This window comes from Panthera tigris, chromosome C2 (assembly GCF_018350195.1).
Source record: "Panthera tigris isolate Pti1 chromosome C2, P.tigris_Pti1_mat1.1, whole genome shotgun sequence".
NCBI classification, from domain to species: Eukaryota; Metazoa; Chordata; class Mammalia; order Carnivora; family Felidae; genus Panthera; species Panthera tigris.
This window is the reverse complement of record NC_056668.1, coordinates 146795129-146812662: the sequence shown is the minus strand read 5'-3', so window position 1 is coordinate 146812662 and position 17534 is coordinate 146795129. Positions and strand designations below refer to the sequence as shown.

The 17534-nt window shown below is 46.5% G+C and overlaps 1 protein-coding gene across 3 annotated transcripts in view; it reads right to left on the bottom strand.

Annotated features, from left to right (window-relative positions):
* Window positions 1–4225: 4225 nt before the first annotated feature.
* CMTM8 (CKLF like MARVEL transmembrane domain containing 8) overlaps window positions 4226–17534 on the bottom strand; it is a 107654-nt gene continuing 94345 nt past the window's right edge. For all 3 annotated transcript variants that reach the window (XM_042956453.1, XM_042956454.1, XM_042956455.1), the window contains 2 exons: window positions 7638–7754; window positions 4226–6041 (listed from right to left, as the gene is read on the bottom strand). In XM_042956453.1, the coding sequence (XP_042812387.1) occupies window positions 5958–6041; window positions 7638–7754 (201 nt within the window). In that variant the 3' untranslated portion in view covers window positions 4226–5957. The remainder of the gene's footprint in view (window positions 6042–7637; window positions 7755–17534) is intronic.

Sequence of the window (17534 nt, the reverse complement as noted above, 5' to 3'; positions counted from 1 at the left end):
CCTTCACCGCCGCAGACATTTGTTGAACACATACTATGTTCCGCACACTGTGCTGAGCTCCAGAGGGAAGATGGACATGAAAATGCCCGCCTCTGCAACAGACCACAGACCAGGTGGGAGACGGGTGGTAGTGAATCATGAGACAGCAGGGCAGAGGGGACAGGAGCCACAAGGACATTTCAAAATGCCCCACAGTGTTTTTCTTTTAAAACCAGCATTCTCCAGGTATACGTCACATAAAATAAAACACACCATCTTCAGTAAATAGTTTGTGGATTTTGGCAAATGCATATGCGCATGCAGCCCCCACCATAATCAAGATGCACACTGTTCCTGTCACCTCAGAACATTTCCCCGTGTCCCTTTCTAGCTAATCTCTTCCACCTCTAACCCCAGGCAACTGCTGATTGGCCTCCTATCGTGATAGATTTGTTTTGCTTTTTTTTTTTTTTTTTTGAATTTCATATATAGATAGAATCAAACATTATACATATGTTTTTTGGTCTGGCTTCTTTCATTCAGTGTAATATTTCAGTGACTCATCTACATTGCTGCATGTGTCCAGAGTTTGCTCCTTTTCACTGCTGAGTAGCATTCCATCGTGAGAATATACCATAGTTTGTTTATTCACTGTTTGATAGTCATGTGGGTTGTTTCCAGTTTGGGCCAATTATGAATGCAGCCAGCTGTGCATATTCTTGCATAAAAGTCTTTTTGTGGACATGTTTCTCTTGGGTAGATATCGAAGAATGGAATTGCTGGGTCATATCACATGTGTATGTTTAACTTTATAAATAATTGTACCGTTTTACAGCCCCACCAGCGATGAATGAGAAGTCCAGATTCTCCGAGACCTTGTCAACACCTGGTACCATCAGTCTTTTTAAATTGGGCCTTTCTGGAGGGTGTGATGTAGCATCTCATTGTGGTTTTAACTGGAAAAGTATGTACCTTGTTCCTGTCAAGAGTTGAGGCCTAATCCTCACTCTTAGAAGCTCAGTGTTCTTCGGTACTAATGGCCAACTTACTTCCAGAGAAGGAAGCCATTTCTCATGGATGACTACTGTCTTTCAGACAAAAGGTAGAGTTCTCATTATAAGTTAAAATGAGCAGAGGCCAGGCTGTTCACGCTGCATTCACACGCAGCCTTCCTACTGCAAGGTCATGACCAAGCCAGGTCATGAAAATTTCTGTGAGTCCCCATCCCCCTGCTGTTTCTCTTTCTAAGACTTTTCCATGTTATCACCATCTTTTTTTTTTTTTTTAACAATTTTTTAAATGTCTTACATTTATTTTTGAGAGACAGCACAATCAAGGTAAGGGGAGAGAGAGAGGTAGACGCAGAATCGGAAGCAGGCTCCAGGCTGGAGCTGTCAGCGCAGAGCCCGACGTGCGGCTTGAACTCACAAACTGTGAGATCATGACCTGAGCTGAGGTTGGACACTCAGCCGACTGAGCCACGCAGGCGCCCTCATGTTATCACCATCCTTCAACGATAGCTTCAGGAAGGCTTGAGTCACTCTCTCCTGTGGACTCTCAAATCTTTCTTTTTCTACCCTTCTGTTGCTCAAAAGCACTGGAACTAACGTGGACTTACAGCAGCACTATTACCATCTTCTTAGGGCCTTGCGGTGACTATTAGAAAGTAAAGCAGAACCAAGGTGTTATGCCTTTGCTCGAAAGCCACGTTCCAGGATGTCCTGTGCATTGGTTAGGATATGTGCCGTTCCAAGTAATAGGAATTAGTTTAGGCAAAGTGAGTGTCATTGCTCATGTCATTGCAAAGCCCAGAGTTTGACAGCATTCAGGGCTGAGAGGATTCAGTGACTCAACGATGTAACCAGGAAGTTTCTTTCCATCTCTTTGCTCTTCCTTCCATCACCTTCGTCCTATGACTGGCTCCCCCTTGTGGTCACAAGATATTTACCAACAATTTCCCCGCCTACTTACTTCCTCAGAACTCTGACAACGGCCAAGCCCTGGGGCACATGCCTATCCCTGAACCAATCAATCGGTGTGGCCAGGGGGTGGAAGCAGCTTAGGCAAAGCCCCCTTCCCCCCAGGAAGCTGGGGCATGAGTGGGTGGGTGGTTACTGAATAAAAACTAAGACAGATAACAAGAGCAGGGACAGATAACAAGAGGCGGAGAACTAGGACAGATAACCAGAGGTGTGGGCCAGGCAGCGACAAGGTCCACTGCAGCCTGGACTTAGAATTATTCTGAATATTCTAGGAAAAAAAATACCGTCTGCCATGGACACACAAGTTTTCCCAACACATACGTTCCAAATGCAATGTGTCCCTGGCCAACAACTTTCTTGCCACTCACCTTCCTTACTCTCCCTCAAACACCTTCTAGATCGAACACCTAAGTTCACCTACCCCCTACCTTGTAACCATACTCACTCCAATCTTCCTCGTTGCTCTCAACACCATGGACATAGCTGTCACCTTCCTTCACTGCCATCTGCTTACAAGTCACATTTGGCAGAAGCCCGTGGTCAGAACTTCTACGCAAGGCCAAGTTAACAAATGCTTCTTAACTTGTCATCTTACACGGTATGTGTTTGCTCCTGTGCCCCTGGCCTTACATGCCCAACTTTTTTTTTTTTTCTGTGAAAAATCCATCTTTTCAATTAAAATAATAATTGTCTAGGGGCGCCTGGGTGGCGCAGTCGGTTAAGCGTCCGACTTCAGCCAGGTCACGATCTCGCGGTCCGTGAGTTCGAGCCCCGCGTCAGGCTCTGGGCTGATGGCTCGGAGCCTGGAGCCTGTTTCCGATTCTGTGTCTCCCTCTCTCTCTGCCCCTCCCCCGTTCATGCTCTGTCTCTCTCTGTCCCAAAAAAAAAAAAAAAAATAATAATAATAATAATAATAATAATTGTCTAGGGGACAGAAATACAAACTCTTAATTGATTTTCTACCCAAGGCTGTAGCTTCAGTGAGTATTTAAAGAAAATCTAATGCGTATTTATTTTTGAGGGAGAGAAGGCGGGGAGGGGCAGAGAGAGAGGGAGACACAGAATCTGTCAGCACAGAGCACGATGTGGGGCTTAAACTCCCGGGCCACGAGATCATGACCTGAGCTGAAGTCAGACACTCAACCTACTGAGCCACCCAGGAGCCCCTTCAGTTAGTACTTTCAAATATCTGTGCCCTGTGCAGAGATAACTTTATGTATTTATGTATTTAAACTCTTTTGTGTGCTGATACCCTGGGGGGATTTTTCTAAGAAAGCAGCAACTTTTAAATGTATCAAAATAAACGGTATTGAACCTTCTTGTCTCTGGGTTTTCTTGTAGTTCTCAAATGTTGGCTACGTATCTTGGGGGCTATGAGTTGGGACACTGCAATGGAGAGAGACTGGTTGCCTAAAGCATGTCACTGATTTGCCGTAAGTGGGTAAATGCATCAAACTCAAAACCCACCCAGCTCCATCAAAGAGGACGTGATGCTTTTGGGAGGGCGGTTGGTGGCCACCTATGCCAGAGAATAGTTTAAGCACTCTGTATCCTGTCCTTGTAATAATATTTTTCAAACCTCAGAAACCTATTCTTTTTATGATGTTTGCTATATCGCATGTGGCTTTTCTTTCTTAAGAGAAAAATGGAAGCCGTTCAAAAACTTATAGCTTCATCTGAACAGCAGAGAATCATTGTATTGTCCCAAAACCCGCACTAAAAAGTGCACGAACAAAGTCAGCATTCAAAAGAGGAAATAAGAATTTCCTTTCAGTTAAAAAAATAGATACTTGGTTTTGCTTTGTGTTTGTTTTTGGGCAAACTCTCAGGATGACACAAAGGGTCAAGCTCCTGAAAAGCCACAAATAAAGACAACAAGCACTCCTGCCTGGAAACAAATGAGTACTATTCTCTAGAAATAGATCTCATTGGGGCTGCTGGCTCAAGAAAGACCTATAGCTGTAGTCTTTACAGAGAATATTTCCAAAGTGGGTTATGGAACTCTTCACCCCAGAAGCTGCTACCTATAAATGGGGCCATGATTATAGATAGAGATCTCACACACACACACACACACACACACACACACACACACACACACCACAGTGGGTGGTGAGGACATAAAACAGACTTCTTTCTTTCTTTTTTAAAAAGTGTATTTATTTATTTGGGGGGGGGGGGCAGACAGAAGGCACAAGAATCCCAAGCAGGCTCCCTGCAACCATCCTGTCAGCACAGAGCCCGATGTGGGACTCGAACTCACGAACTGAGCCGAGATCAAGAGTCGGACACTTAACCAGACTGAACCACCCAGGCGCTCCCAGGCTTCTTTCTTGATGGCTGTTTCCAGAAGTTCCCTGAAACACGCATCTGGAAGTTCTAGTTTTTCTGCCTTTTGTCGAGCTTTGGTTGCAATACCAAGTACTTAAAACACCCAGTACACAGAGGATGAATATGCCTCTGTGAGTGTGAGACAGAGAGGAACACATTCTGACTAGTGATTTCAGCTTTTCTTGCAAAATCAGCGAGTCGGAGGCTGTCCTGCGGGTGACCAGGAATGCAGCCCCCCAAGGATTGAGCGCTGATCACCTGTGGGTCTGTGTTGCTAAAATCCGACTGTCACAGCTCGCTGGATGGCGGACTCAGAGTGGCCTCTGGTACCCCCAACCCTCACCCACTCCCACACACCTGTCCCCTACACTCCCCTTATTCTCGGTCCCCGTCTCCCCACTAGCTCTTTGGATCCAGAACCCGGGAACATTCTTCATTGTTCCTTTCAAAGGTCGGTGGTGGGTGTTGGACACTGAAGAAATCTCACCTCTCCTCTACAGAGGCAAACAGAACTTGGATCAGAACTTACAGGTAAACAGGAGGACGGACCAAATAAGCAGACGACTCACAACAGAAACAAACAGTACTGCTAAACAACAGCAGAAGAGTGAGGCCCCGGGGGTCACGTCCGCAGAGTGCGCAAGCTAACGCGGCTCACTGTCATCAACCATATTAACGCTTCTGTGGTTTTTTGTTTTTCAAAAGAAGCTCGTGTTGAAAAATCACCCACGGCACACTGCCTTACCAGCAAGAACCATCCTAACTGAACACACTTCCTCTAAACACGCATCTGCCTTGCTGCCTGGGGTTCTGAAGACAGCTAACAACGATGCCACAAAGTGGTCGTTCTGGAGAACTTCTGGTCAGGTATTTTCCACAACGTAGGGTATGTGAGTCCCTGCGGTCAGTGAGTATCTTAAGGGACACGCAAGTACTTATTTTCATGGTTATGCACTAATTCTAATATGTGTCAGGAAAAAATGCCACCAGCAAGCACATCAGTCCGTGCACTCAGCAGCACCACGTAGGGTGAGCATCTTAACGAACTGCAAGGCCAGAGTTTCACTAGGTGCTTTTTCTGGGCCCTCTGGTTAGCAGATGAGAATCATGGCCACTGACGATCCCCGGGCTTGGGGAGATGGGTCTCTCCTGCCACCCTGGTCCAGTGGCTGTGGACGAGGGTCTCTGGGCAACGTTGCAACTGGACAGTCCGTGAGGGCGAAGATGCATCCACAGCACCCCAGCTCAGGCTGTGGTAACAGGTCTCCTTTCTCAAATCAGACACCTTACCCGGGGATTTTGAAACATTTAATCAGAAAAGACTCTGGCATTTGAAAAGTTAGGTTGATAAACTTGACACAGTCTTGATATTAGCAATTTATCTATTTATACATTGTCTAAGAAAATAAGGTCTGTGAAGACATCCGCAAGATATTGCAAGATATTGAAGAGTTCGTTACAAGCTACAGCAAGCTGCAGATAAGTATCCAGTTTAATTGTAACAAACTGCCACGAGCAAATTTAACTAGGTATATAAAAACATTAGTCAAATACAATTCTCTGGAAATATACATCATACCTACAGTTTGTCGGGTTTTTTGTTTTCGTTTTTACAAGGAGATTCTTCGTGTTTTCTCCCTCCCTTTTAATTCTCAAAATGGCCAATCACTGTATGGTCCTGGATCTCCAAGCTATAAAACTGAAATATGTGTTCCCAGCATAGCAGATGGTGACCAGAAAGGCGAAGAACTACAGGAAACAAAGCATAATAGAAAGAGGGCTTAGGGCACATTCTAATTAGCAAAAGTTATCATTTCGCCTCCATTGAATCAGGCACTCACAGCATCCCTTAACTCCAGGCTTCCTCATCTAAAACTGCTTTATTGGTTCAATTACCTTCCTTCTGAAATGATCTCTGGCTATGCTGGTTGTTTGGTTTTTTTTTTGTTTTTTTTTGTTTTTTTTTTTTGGTTGTTTTTTTTGTTTTGAAACATATCTGGAAAGCTTGTAGTTCTGCTCAAATAACCACAGGCTGTTCACTTTGGGTTGACTATGGTGGGGTGGCATCCGAGAAAAGCACATCAATTCCTAATTTAGTACAGGCAATTTTAGACCAGGGCTTAACCTCAGACTGTCATACGATCAGTTAAATAAAGGAGTCGAGTTTGTAGGAGGAAGCGATGAACCCACGTGGTACGAATGGGGAGCAGGGAAAATGCAGGCCCCTCTTCAGGGGCAGCTACTGCCCAGTTCCGGTGGATTCTTGCTGTAGGATAGCTTGAGCCATGTGCTGCTACGGCGTGTGATTTTTTTTTTTTTAAGTTTATTTATCTAGTTTGAGAGAGACAGAGATGGTGCTGGTGGGGGAGGGGCAGAAGGAGGAGACAGAGAATGCCAAGCAGGCTCTGCGCTGCCGGTGCAGAGCTGGATGCGGGGCTTGAACTCACGAAACCGTGAGATCATGACCTGAGCCGACACCAAGAGTCGGACACTGAACTGACTGAGCCACCCAGGTGCCCCAAAGCTTGTGATTTTTAATGTCACGCACACCACACTCTCTACGTTTGAGTAGAGATTTTCAAATATAAATACAAGAATATAATGAATGGCTATATTATCATCAGTCAGCCTTCACACTATCATTTTGGCATTCCTGTCTAACTGCCCCCCACTCCCCTGCCAATGGCTTCTTTGGGGGATGGAATATTTTAAGGCCAATCTCGAAGAAACTTCTAGATTTAGTTTTACAACCAGAGGAACAATACACACGATGGCTTAGAAATGCAAACCATACAGAAGCGTGTGTGTATATATATACATCACAAAGCAGAAGCCCCTCAGGCCGCTCCCCTCGTCACCCAGCCACAGTCTCTGGAAGGAACCTCTGTTACTGTGTACTTTCCTCCGCATTCCCAGTGCATAAACAAACATCTCTACTTCTCAAAAAAAAAAAAAAAAAGAAAAAAAAGAATCATAGTGTGCTCATTGTTTTGCAACTGTCTCCCCACTTGAACTGTAGTCAGTAGAATTATTCTTAGACGGCCACAAATAGCTTTCCTCCCTCAAATACTTATTCTGTTCCAAACTATCTGGCTTTCACTCAAGCTGGGTCTTTTAGCCTCTGTGCACCTCAGGCCGTTGGGAGGCCCCACTAATTTTCGATGCTTTCAAACCACAAGCTAATGGCCAGTGTGTCACAACTGTGGGTGGTGCTTTCCCCCTCCTGCAGATAATTTGGGCCTCCTCCTGGATCTCCAGCCCCAGTGGGAGGAGGAGACCGTGATCCTGACCATGGAGGTTTGGTGGGGGGGGGGGGGGGTGGTGGTGTTGAAAGGGCTCACTCACCGATGAGGCTGCCCAGCTGTTGAAGTTGTGGCTGTCCCTCTCCGGGGAGACAGAAGAGGCATCCACCACAGCAGCCGAGAGGTATAAGACGAAGGCACTGCCATTAAAGCACAGACCCTGGGAGAGACAGAGGGGTGGGGTGGTCAGGGAGTGTGGAAGGTCTGGGCACCTCTGGACTTGAGAAGTAGCCAGGACCGCATGCCAGGTGTGGAAAGGGTGCATCTGGACGCTTGGGAAGGGCTTTTTTTTTTTAAGTTTATTTTTTATTGAAGGGGACAGAGAGAGAGAGAGAGAGAGAGAGAATACACAAGCATGTGCAATCAGGGGAGAGGCAGAAATAGAGGGAGAGAAGAGGGAGAGGGAGAGGGAGAGGGAGAGGGAGAGGGAGAGGGAGAGGGAGAGGGAGAGGGAGAGGGAGAGGGGGAGGGAGAGGGGGAGAGGGAGAGAGAGAGAGAGAGAGAGAGAGAGAGAGAGAGAGAGAATCCCAAGCAGGCTCCTTGCTGTCAGATCCCAATACAGGGCTCAATCTCATGAACCATGAGACCATGACCTGAGCCAAAATCAAGAGTCAGATGTTCAACCGACTGAGCTACCCAGGTGCCCCCCACCCCCGAAGCAGCTCTTCAGGGCCTCTAGGAGGAGAGGGCTTAACACCAGCTTATATACAATACAAACAGACACCCCTCACCTGTCCCCCAAGATACTCAGGCTGCCTGCTCATCCCTTCAGCCACTTCTCTCTCTCTCAATTTGCTCTTAATCCTTGCTTCACCCAGATTTCAGCCATGGCGACCTACTGGCTGAGGAAGGCAGGTAGCTGGGGGCCCCAGCAAGATCTGCCTGGCCCATGGCCCCAGCAGGTACAGCCCTTCAGCACCTGTCCCTGACCCAGAGCTGGGAGACAGCCTTTCCCAAAGCAGGCGAGCTGATCCATTTCCCTGTTCTAAGCAGGGCGGGACATTTAGGTGAACTCCTCAACCCTAGCAACAAGTTCTTCAAACTAAAAAGAAGATTATACATATTAATAGAGCCCTTTGGGAACTAATCTTTCCCTTGGCTTCACCTTATTTTTTCCTATTCTTAGAGAAGACAGATATGTAAATCCAAGGAGGTATTTGGTTTTCAGCTATATTTAAACTCTAGGAAATCATACTGTGAAATGTGCGAAACCTGATCCTATCTGAACAAGGGTGAGAGGAGGGGGTGGGGTGGGGCAAAACTGATGCAGAAACCAAAGCTTTATACAGGTAGGAAGAAGGTGGCTCTCAAGGAATAGATCCTCTGTGGTCTAACAGCTCTCCCTCAGGAATTCAGAGAGACAGGAACAAATAGGGGCAAGGGGAGGAAGCAATATCTTTTTCTTCTTAGGGAAAGAAAGGCATGTAGAATTTTCCAGATGCAGGTCCTAGCATTCTGAGGTGGGTTGTGTATCCCTGTTGCCTCCTCCACACTTATATTATTCCGGGTTAATGAGATTAACCTTTACGATAAGGGTAGTCCAGGATTCAGGGTATCCCCTGATGCTCATCTGCATAGAAATGTGTCCCCAAGAAGACGTGATTTCCCTGGATGACTCATTATGTTTGCTGGTTGTGGGGTTTTTCTGGGTCCAGAAACACATTTGTGCATTACAAAAAGTTTTTATAATTAATTAATTAATTTAGAGAGAGAGAGAGAGAACACAAATGGAGGAGGGGCAGAGAGAGGAAGAGAGAGAATCCCAAGCAGGCTCTGCACGGTCAGCACAGAGCCCGATGCAGGGCTCGAACCCATAAACCGTGAGATCATGCCCTGAGCCAAAGTCGGATGCTCAACCGACTGAGCTGCCTAGGCACCTCCCCCAAGTTTTTTTTTCAATTACACATTACCTCCAGAGTTTTATACATTTGCTATCTGCCAAATAAAGGACTCTTCATACATATTTTTAATACTGAAACAGCTAAAGGTAATTACCTCTGAGGAGTGGGGGACCTTAGTTTTCACTTTGTGGCCTCTCCACAGGTAGTGGTTAAGTTTATTTTTATTTAATAAACTAGTCATGCCTTACATTCGAAACATTAACATGCTTAAGAAAAAAATTTAAAAGTAATGCATATTCATGGTAACCAAACAAAATCCAGTGTGGATACAAGAATCTGGAGTAAAAAGTCAGTCTATTTTTTTCACCTCAGCTTTTTCCTTTGGGATATAAACAAACACCCAATTTTATACAAAAGGAGTCATAGAGTTATGTAAACTTAGAGGTGTTGTTTTTTTTTCTTCACTGAAAAAGATACCAAGGGCAATTTTGCATGCCTGTCCAAACAGATGACCTCATTTGTTGTCATAACACAAATACCTTAGAATCTAACTTTCCCCTATCGATGGGCATTTCACGTTCCTAGTTTTCCCAGGGTCACAAATGGCTACTGTGACGAATGTCTTTAAACAAGTATTTGGGGGTGCCCATGCATGTCCAGTCCCCACACAAGGGGAGAGATGACAGAGACAGCATTCGCAGAGGCCAGCCTGGTCAGGACTGCCCTGACAGTGGCCCTGGGCCTTGTCCCCACTGCTGGGTGGGTGAAGGGCCGGAGAGGGAGTGGTGACAAGACTCCCTGAGGATATGTGTCCCCGTCCCTTAGTAAGTGTGGCCCAATCCATTTTTCCAAGGCTCTCTTTCCCTTGGAGAGAAGCAGGGAAGGGCTTTCTTCCCCCCTGCTGGGTAATCACAGCCTCCATTCCTGCTACCTCAGTGTGGAAACTCCTCCTGCCCGCCTCCCCCCACACCATCTTCCTAGGACTCCCAAATTAAATATGTATGGGGGATGCCTGGAGTGGGAAACTAGTGAAAACAGGTGGAGAGAGGAAAGAAAAAAGAAGGGCAAAGAAATCAGGATCTGAGATTGTTTTTTTCTTTTCCTTCCTTCCTTCCTTCCTTCCTTCCTTCCTTCCTTCCTTCCTTCCTTTATGTTTATTTTTTACTTTGAGAGAGAGACAGAGGGTGAGCAGGGGAGAAGCAGAAAGAGAGGAAGACACAGAATCCAAAGCAGGCTGCAGGCTCCGAGCTGTCAGCACAGAGCCCGATGTGGGGCTCAAACTCATGGACTGCGAGATCATGACCTGAGCCAAAGTCAGACACTCAAACGACTGAGCCACCCAGGTGCCCCAGGATCTGAGATTGCTATAGAGGTTAAAGAACAGAGATCCGTGTGGCTACAGAAGTGGTGGATGGTAACACACAGCTTCGGTAGCCTCTGGAATATCACTGAGCTTCGTCGAAACACAAGGTCGCACTGCTCTAGAGAAGCAGGACCCGAGTCTGAGACTGCTCAGGCTGAAAAGACCCTAGAGCACCCCCCCTGCCCCCCACCAACTCAAATGCCAGTTCTCAAAGCATCCCCGGGCCGCAGGGAACCCAGAACAAATACAGTGTCTTACCAAAGTTTCCCAACTACTCCGTTTTGGGATAAGGTGGAGGGAGGCTCTTCTTTTCTGAAATTTGATCCCTCTTTGGTACAGAATGTCCTCCCCCCCCCCCAAATAAAGGCACACAGATAAAAACTCTCAAATAGCTGGCCTCCTTGTTGGCCCTCCACCATGTAGCACTGGTGTCCACGACTGACCAAACCTAACTGTGGAGAGAGAACTCCTCATCCCTTCACAGTGGAGAGGAGGAAGGTCCTCTCAGCTCCAGCGATTTCCCAAAGGCTAGGACCAGGGCATTTGTGAACCCTGGCCACCAAGGAGATTCCAGGGTTGACGGCTGTGGTTGGCAGCAGGGGACCTGCTTCCCATTCCCTGGCTATCAAAACCCTTTCGGTGTCTATTTCTTCACCTGCAAAATGGAAATAATCCACTCCGTGTTTGCAGTTAGTGTGAGGTGAAATGATGTCATCTATGAAGGACCCAGCCTGACCTGTGGCACACAGTAGGTGCTTCATGAATGGTGGCCGCTACTGCCTATAAAAGGAAGCTGTGCCCTCTGCCCTGTACTGCTCAGAGTGCTTGCAACGAGGCCGACGGGGATGAGCTGTGGAGGATGAATCCTCAGAAAATGCATTTGTGCAGGTCCTGGTGCTTAGTGCCCCAAGGAGGACAAACGGTATTGCTTTGAAGTTTTAGCTCAAATCAGATTTGTCACAAAGCACATCCCAGCCTCTCTGGGTGACTCATATGGCCCAGAAAACATGCCTACAATTGAGTCAATTCCAGTGCAAAGCTCATGCCTTATCAAGCAAAGAGCTACAGGCAAAACTAGGAGACTGGTTTTTGTCATGTCCCATGGGCTGGTCTCCCAGCCAAGTTCCCAGTGGATGAAAGCCTGGTCTGCTCATCCCTTCTTGGCAATCTCAGATTCCCCAAATGCTCTGAGAACCAGAAGTAAATCCAAAAGTCATCTGGCAGCAAAAGCTGACTTGTACTGACATGGGGGCAATGCAGTCTTTATTACCCCTCTTTGCAGGAAAATGCACGTGTTCGTGCAGAAATGCTAACGTGTCTGATTAAAGTGCCGCCCCCAGACTCAGGATCTTACGCAGTAAATGCACCAGATTATTTATCTTTCTAAAATTTGAGGGGGTGGAAATCCTGATTCTAAACATATCTGGCCTAGGGGCGCCCGGGTGGCTCAGTCAATTAAGCATCCGACTTCGGCTCAGGTCATGATCTCAAGGTTTGTGAGTTCGAGCCCCACGTCAGTCTCTGCACTGACCATGTGGAGCCTGCCTGGGATTCTCCCCTCTGCTTATGTGCTCTCTCTCTCTCTTTCTCTCTCTTTCAAAATAAATAAATTCTAGAAAATAAATTTAAAGAAAAAGAACCTACAGAAAACATGCCTAGGAATTGAGACTCAGCAGAAGGGGAATTAAAGGTACTGCTCATTCTTGCATCTTAACCACTGGCTCTCCCGTTACAGTTTCCAACGTTTTTTTGGTTTTTTTTTGTTTGTTTTTTTTTTTTCTATTTATTTTTGGGACAGAGAGAGACAGAGCATGAACGGGGGAGGGGCAGAGAGAGAGGGAGACACAGAATTGGAAGCAGGCTCCAGGCTCTGGGCCATCAGCCCAGAGCCTGACGTGGGGCTCGAACTCACGGACCACGAGATCGTGACCTGGCTGAAGTCGGACGCTTAACCGACTGCGCCACCCAGGCGCCCCTCCCGTTACAGTTCCCAAGTCCTCTTCCTCCAAGTTCACAAGTACTTTCCTCAAGACATCCTCTAAGACCCATCGTCCTCCCAAACGGCATTCCTGCCGTTCCTCCAGGTCACTTGAATGATGCCCTCTCCCCGTATTCCCACGTGGCTGTCACTTCGAGGTGCTTTCTACCTTTTGTGATTCCCCACATCCAGATGAGTCTTTCTTCCCGGTGCCCACCCAGCGAGGCAGGACGCCAGTTCCAACCAGGCCGCGTGGGCTGCCCCAGGCAGCTACGGGCACCTCGGCTGGAGTTACTTTCAGAGCCTGCCCCACGTTTCCGAGAATCATAACGGAAAATCCTCACGTTCGTATTTGGGGAGACTGTTAAGAGTCCGTCAATGTGTTCCGTGCAATCAAATGAGACCTATTATTTGTGTATGTGTGTGTGTGTGTGTGTGTGTGTGTGGCGGGGGGGGGGGGGTTAACTTAGCTAACTCTGAAAGCAGCTCCCAGAAAGAACCAGGCCAGATCCACTTGAGCAGTGAGGCCGCTAAAGCCTGCTAGCTTTATTTCAGTCTATACCACACTTACACACGATGCTTCAAATCTGGCTTATCAGTCACTTATTTGGAACTGGATAGTTTTTTGATCCACTGGTTGAAAATAAGCAAACAAAAAGATAGTATCGCTCTGAGCCCTGTTTTGTACACACACACGTGTGGCACCACTTGGGTTTTTTTTTTTTGGTTTTTTTAAATCGTGCAGCCAGTCCAACTCCCCACAAAGATTATAAATTCTCCAAAGGTAAAGGGGACTTCACCTTTTATCTCTGAGCTCCCCTCAGGATGTGTGTGATCAGTCTTCAAGATGTCACTAAATGCTGCCTCCTCTCTCAAGAGTTCCCGGCTGTCCCAAGCTGAGGTGGTAGTTTCCATCACACTTTGTACATACCTTCACTTTGCTATATGTCATAGGGTACCATGATGGGTTGATTTTCTGTGTTAACCTGACTGGGCCACAGATGCACAGATATTTGGTCAAACATTATCCGGGGTCTATCTATGAGGGCTTCTGGATGATATTAACATTCAAATCTACAGCCTGAGTAAAGCAGACTCTAATGTGGGTGGGCCTCATCCAATCAGTTGAAGACCTGAATCGAACAAGAAGGCTGAGTAAGAGAGAACTGCTCCTGCCTGACCGCCTTGAGCTGGGACATCAGTCTTTTTTCCTGCCTTTGGGCTTGAACAGAAACATCAGGTTCCCTGGTCCTCAGGCCTTCCGGCTCGGACCGGAACCACACCATCAGTGTGTCAGGGGTCCAGCTGGCTGACAGCAGATCTTGGGACTTCCCAGTTTCCATAATCATGTGAACCAATTCCTTCTAATAAATCTCTTCATGTGGGTGTGCATGCGCACACACACACACACACACACACACACACACACACACACCCTATTGCCTATGCTTCTCTAGAGCACTCTAATACAGACTTTGTATCGAGAGTGGGGTAGACAGATTTGGAGCCTGGAGTGGAACTGATGCTATAACAAATACCTAAAAATGTGAAAGTGGCTTTGGAACTGGATAATGAGTAACGGCTGGGGAGTTTTGAGGAGCATACTAGAAATACGGATGTTGAAGGGGATTCTGGTGAGGGCTCAGAAAGAAAAGAGAAGAGCTAGAGAGAAAGGTGCCATCTTCTTAGGGAATACATAAATAATCACAAACAGAATCTTAGTAAAAGTGTGCATGTTGAAGGCCACTGTGGAGAGATCTCAATGCACACGTGGGGAACACGTTTTTGGAAACTGGAGGAAAGGTGATCCTTGTCATAAAGTGGGAAAGAATTTTGCTGAACTGGGTTCTATTGTTTCATGGAAGATAGAGCTTACAAGCAAGAAAACTGGATTAACTGGATATTTAAATGAGGAGATTTTTAAAACAAAGTATGAAAGGCAAGGCTTGGTTCCTTCTGTTTGTAGTAAAATGCAAACGGAAACAGATGAATTAATGAAGAAATTGTTGGGGTGCCTGGGTGGCTCATTTGGTTAAGTGTCCGACTCTTGATTTAGGCTCAGGTACATGATCTCACAGTTTGTGGAATCGAGCTCCACATTGGGCTCTGCATTGGCAGCACAGAGCCTCCTTGGGATTCTCTCTCTCCCCTCTCTGCGCCCGTCCCCTGCTCTCTCTCTCTCTCTCGAAATAAATAAACTTACAAAAAAAAGAAACCGTTAAGCAAAAAAGAAGCAGAACTTGATGGTCTGGAAAATCCTTGGCTTAATCCATATTGTAAAAAATAAGAAAGCTTGCTCTGAAGAGAACACCAGAGGTGTGGCCGAACAACCATTTGATAAAGAGATCATGGGTGCAAACCACAGATCTAATTTTGTACAGGCAGAAGTCAGAAACAGGTAAGGGATTATACCCGTGAAACACTGCCAGTCTGAATGAAAGTGGGTGGAGATGGGACAAAATAAAGGAGCTCTGTCAAATTTCTCGGATTCTATAGGATAGAATGATAGAGCTATTTGGCTGTGAATATGCGCCTATCTTCAAGAACAAAGAATGAATCATCCAAAGGCCATTCAGAGATCTTCGGGCCCAGGGGACAGGCTGGTTGCTCCTCAGTTGCAATGAGTTGGGCTGCTTCCCTGGTGTGAGCCAGGACATCTCCACCTGGTGCCTCAGGAGCAGGCCCACCCTGTGGAGGTATGGGGGTGACAAGAGGTATGGGGGTGACGATGCCACCCCAGTGGGCCTGGAGGTCAGAGCACTGAACCAAAGAGGCTTATTCTGGAGCCTTAAGATCCAATGGAATTTGCCTTGTAAGTTTTGGGCTTGCCTGGGGACCTGCCACTCCTTCCTTCTTCCCTGTTTCTCCTTTTTGGAAGGGACTGTCTATCTTGTGCCTGTCCCACCAGTGGGACCCATAACTTGTCTGGTTTCACAGGCTCCCAGCTGGAGAGGAATTCTGCCTCAGGGTGAATTCTACCTCCAATCTCAGCATATCTGATTTAGATGATATTTATAGGTGAAACTCTGGATCTTAGATTTCAGTTGATGCTGGAATGAGTTAAGACTTTGGGGGATGTTGAGATGGAATGCATGTATTTTGCATATTAGAAGGGCAAGATTTGGGGGAGCCAGGGGCAGAATGTTATGGCCTGAATGCCTATGTCCCCCAACGTTCACATGTTGAAGCCCTAATTGACAGAGTGATGCCATCTGGAGATGAGGCCTTTGAGAGGTAATTAGGGTTAGATGACGTCATGAAGGTGGGATCCCCCTAATGGCATCGGCTCCCTTATAAGAAGAGATGAAAGAAAGCTCTCACCAGAGACCAGCTATGATGAGGGACCATAAGGCAAGCTGAGGGCAAAGCACAAGCTAGCACACCCCCCGCCCTCCAGGTAGGCTATGTGTGACATTCCTCAGGCTCTCCTGTCTACCCAAAAACAAAGAAAAGGGAAAAACAAATGGTTAACTGATCGAGATCACAGTCTTGCAAGACTGAGTCTCCATCAGTTTACAAGATGGATGTAAATTACAAGAAAAAGGCAATCTCATCAATAGCCTAATCTCCAGAAACCTTACAAACTCAGTTTCCTGGAGTCCCTAATATCACCCCTCCCCTCCATAGTTGTGGGGAACAAAGGCAAGAAGGAAATAGCAGATAAAATTAAATTTCTTTGCAACCTGCAGTCCATTGACAAATACTTGAGGCAAATACAGTGGGTAACATTTCTCCAGGAGCCCCCGACCATCCTAATGTCAGTGTCTTACTAGAGGGAATACAACCTTAGTTTGAAAATAGCAGTCCTCCTAGATCTTTGGAGTCCTCATTAGCATATGAAAGTCCTTTGGGAGGCTTCCCTTTTGTCTTTACCTCCCCCAGTTCCATAGTATATAACTGGTCACTCTTCACAACCCCAGTGCAGCTCTTTCTGCCCACGGGTCCTGTCCCCGTGCTTTAATAAAAATCACCCTTTTTTGCATGAAAGACATCTCAAGAATTTTTTCTTGGCTGTCAGTTCCGAACCACCACTACTCCAAAACCTCATCAGACTATACTGATGCCTGGTTTTAGACTTCCAGCCTCTAGAAGTGTGAGAAATAAATTTCTGTCATTTAAAGCTACCAGTCTGTAGTATTTTGTTATGGTGCCAGTGCACACTAAGGTATATTTTCTTATCTATTTCACCCCAGACTGTATGTTCCCCTTAGATTATCCTGCACCCAGCATGGTGCCTGGAGCCAGGACAAGCCTCCAATCCCCCTTGACCACACTTGCTTCCAAATGTTAGGACATCTATTTATTCTAACAGTAGTTTCATTTTTCATTCTAATCCTGTACACGCTATGCATCCCAACATCAAAGAGCTCTGTGTGCAAGAAAGTGAGATCTGCCAAGGCTGGGGCCCTGATGTACCTGTTTTCCAGGGAACTAATAAAGAACTGAACTTCTCTTCATTCAGTCTTCTGAGAACTGGTCCGCTATTTTGCCTAAAAGAAACTCCTGGGGGTTCTAGGATGGCTCAGTGGATTAAGCGTCCGACTTCGGCTCAGGTCACGATCTCATGGCTCGTGGGTTCGAGCCCCGCGTCGGGCTCTGTGCTGACAGCTCGGAGCCTGGAGCCTGCTTGGGATTCTGTGTCTCCCTCTCTCTCTGCCCCTCCCCCACTCACACTGTCTCTTTCTCTCAAAAATAAACATTAACAACAACAGCAACAACAAAAATTAAAAAAAAAAAAAAAAAAGAAGAAATTCCTGG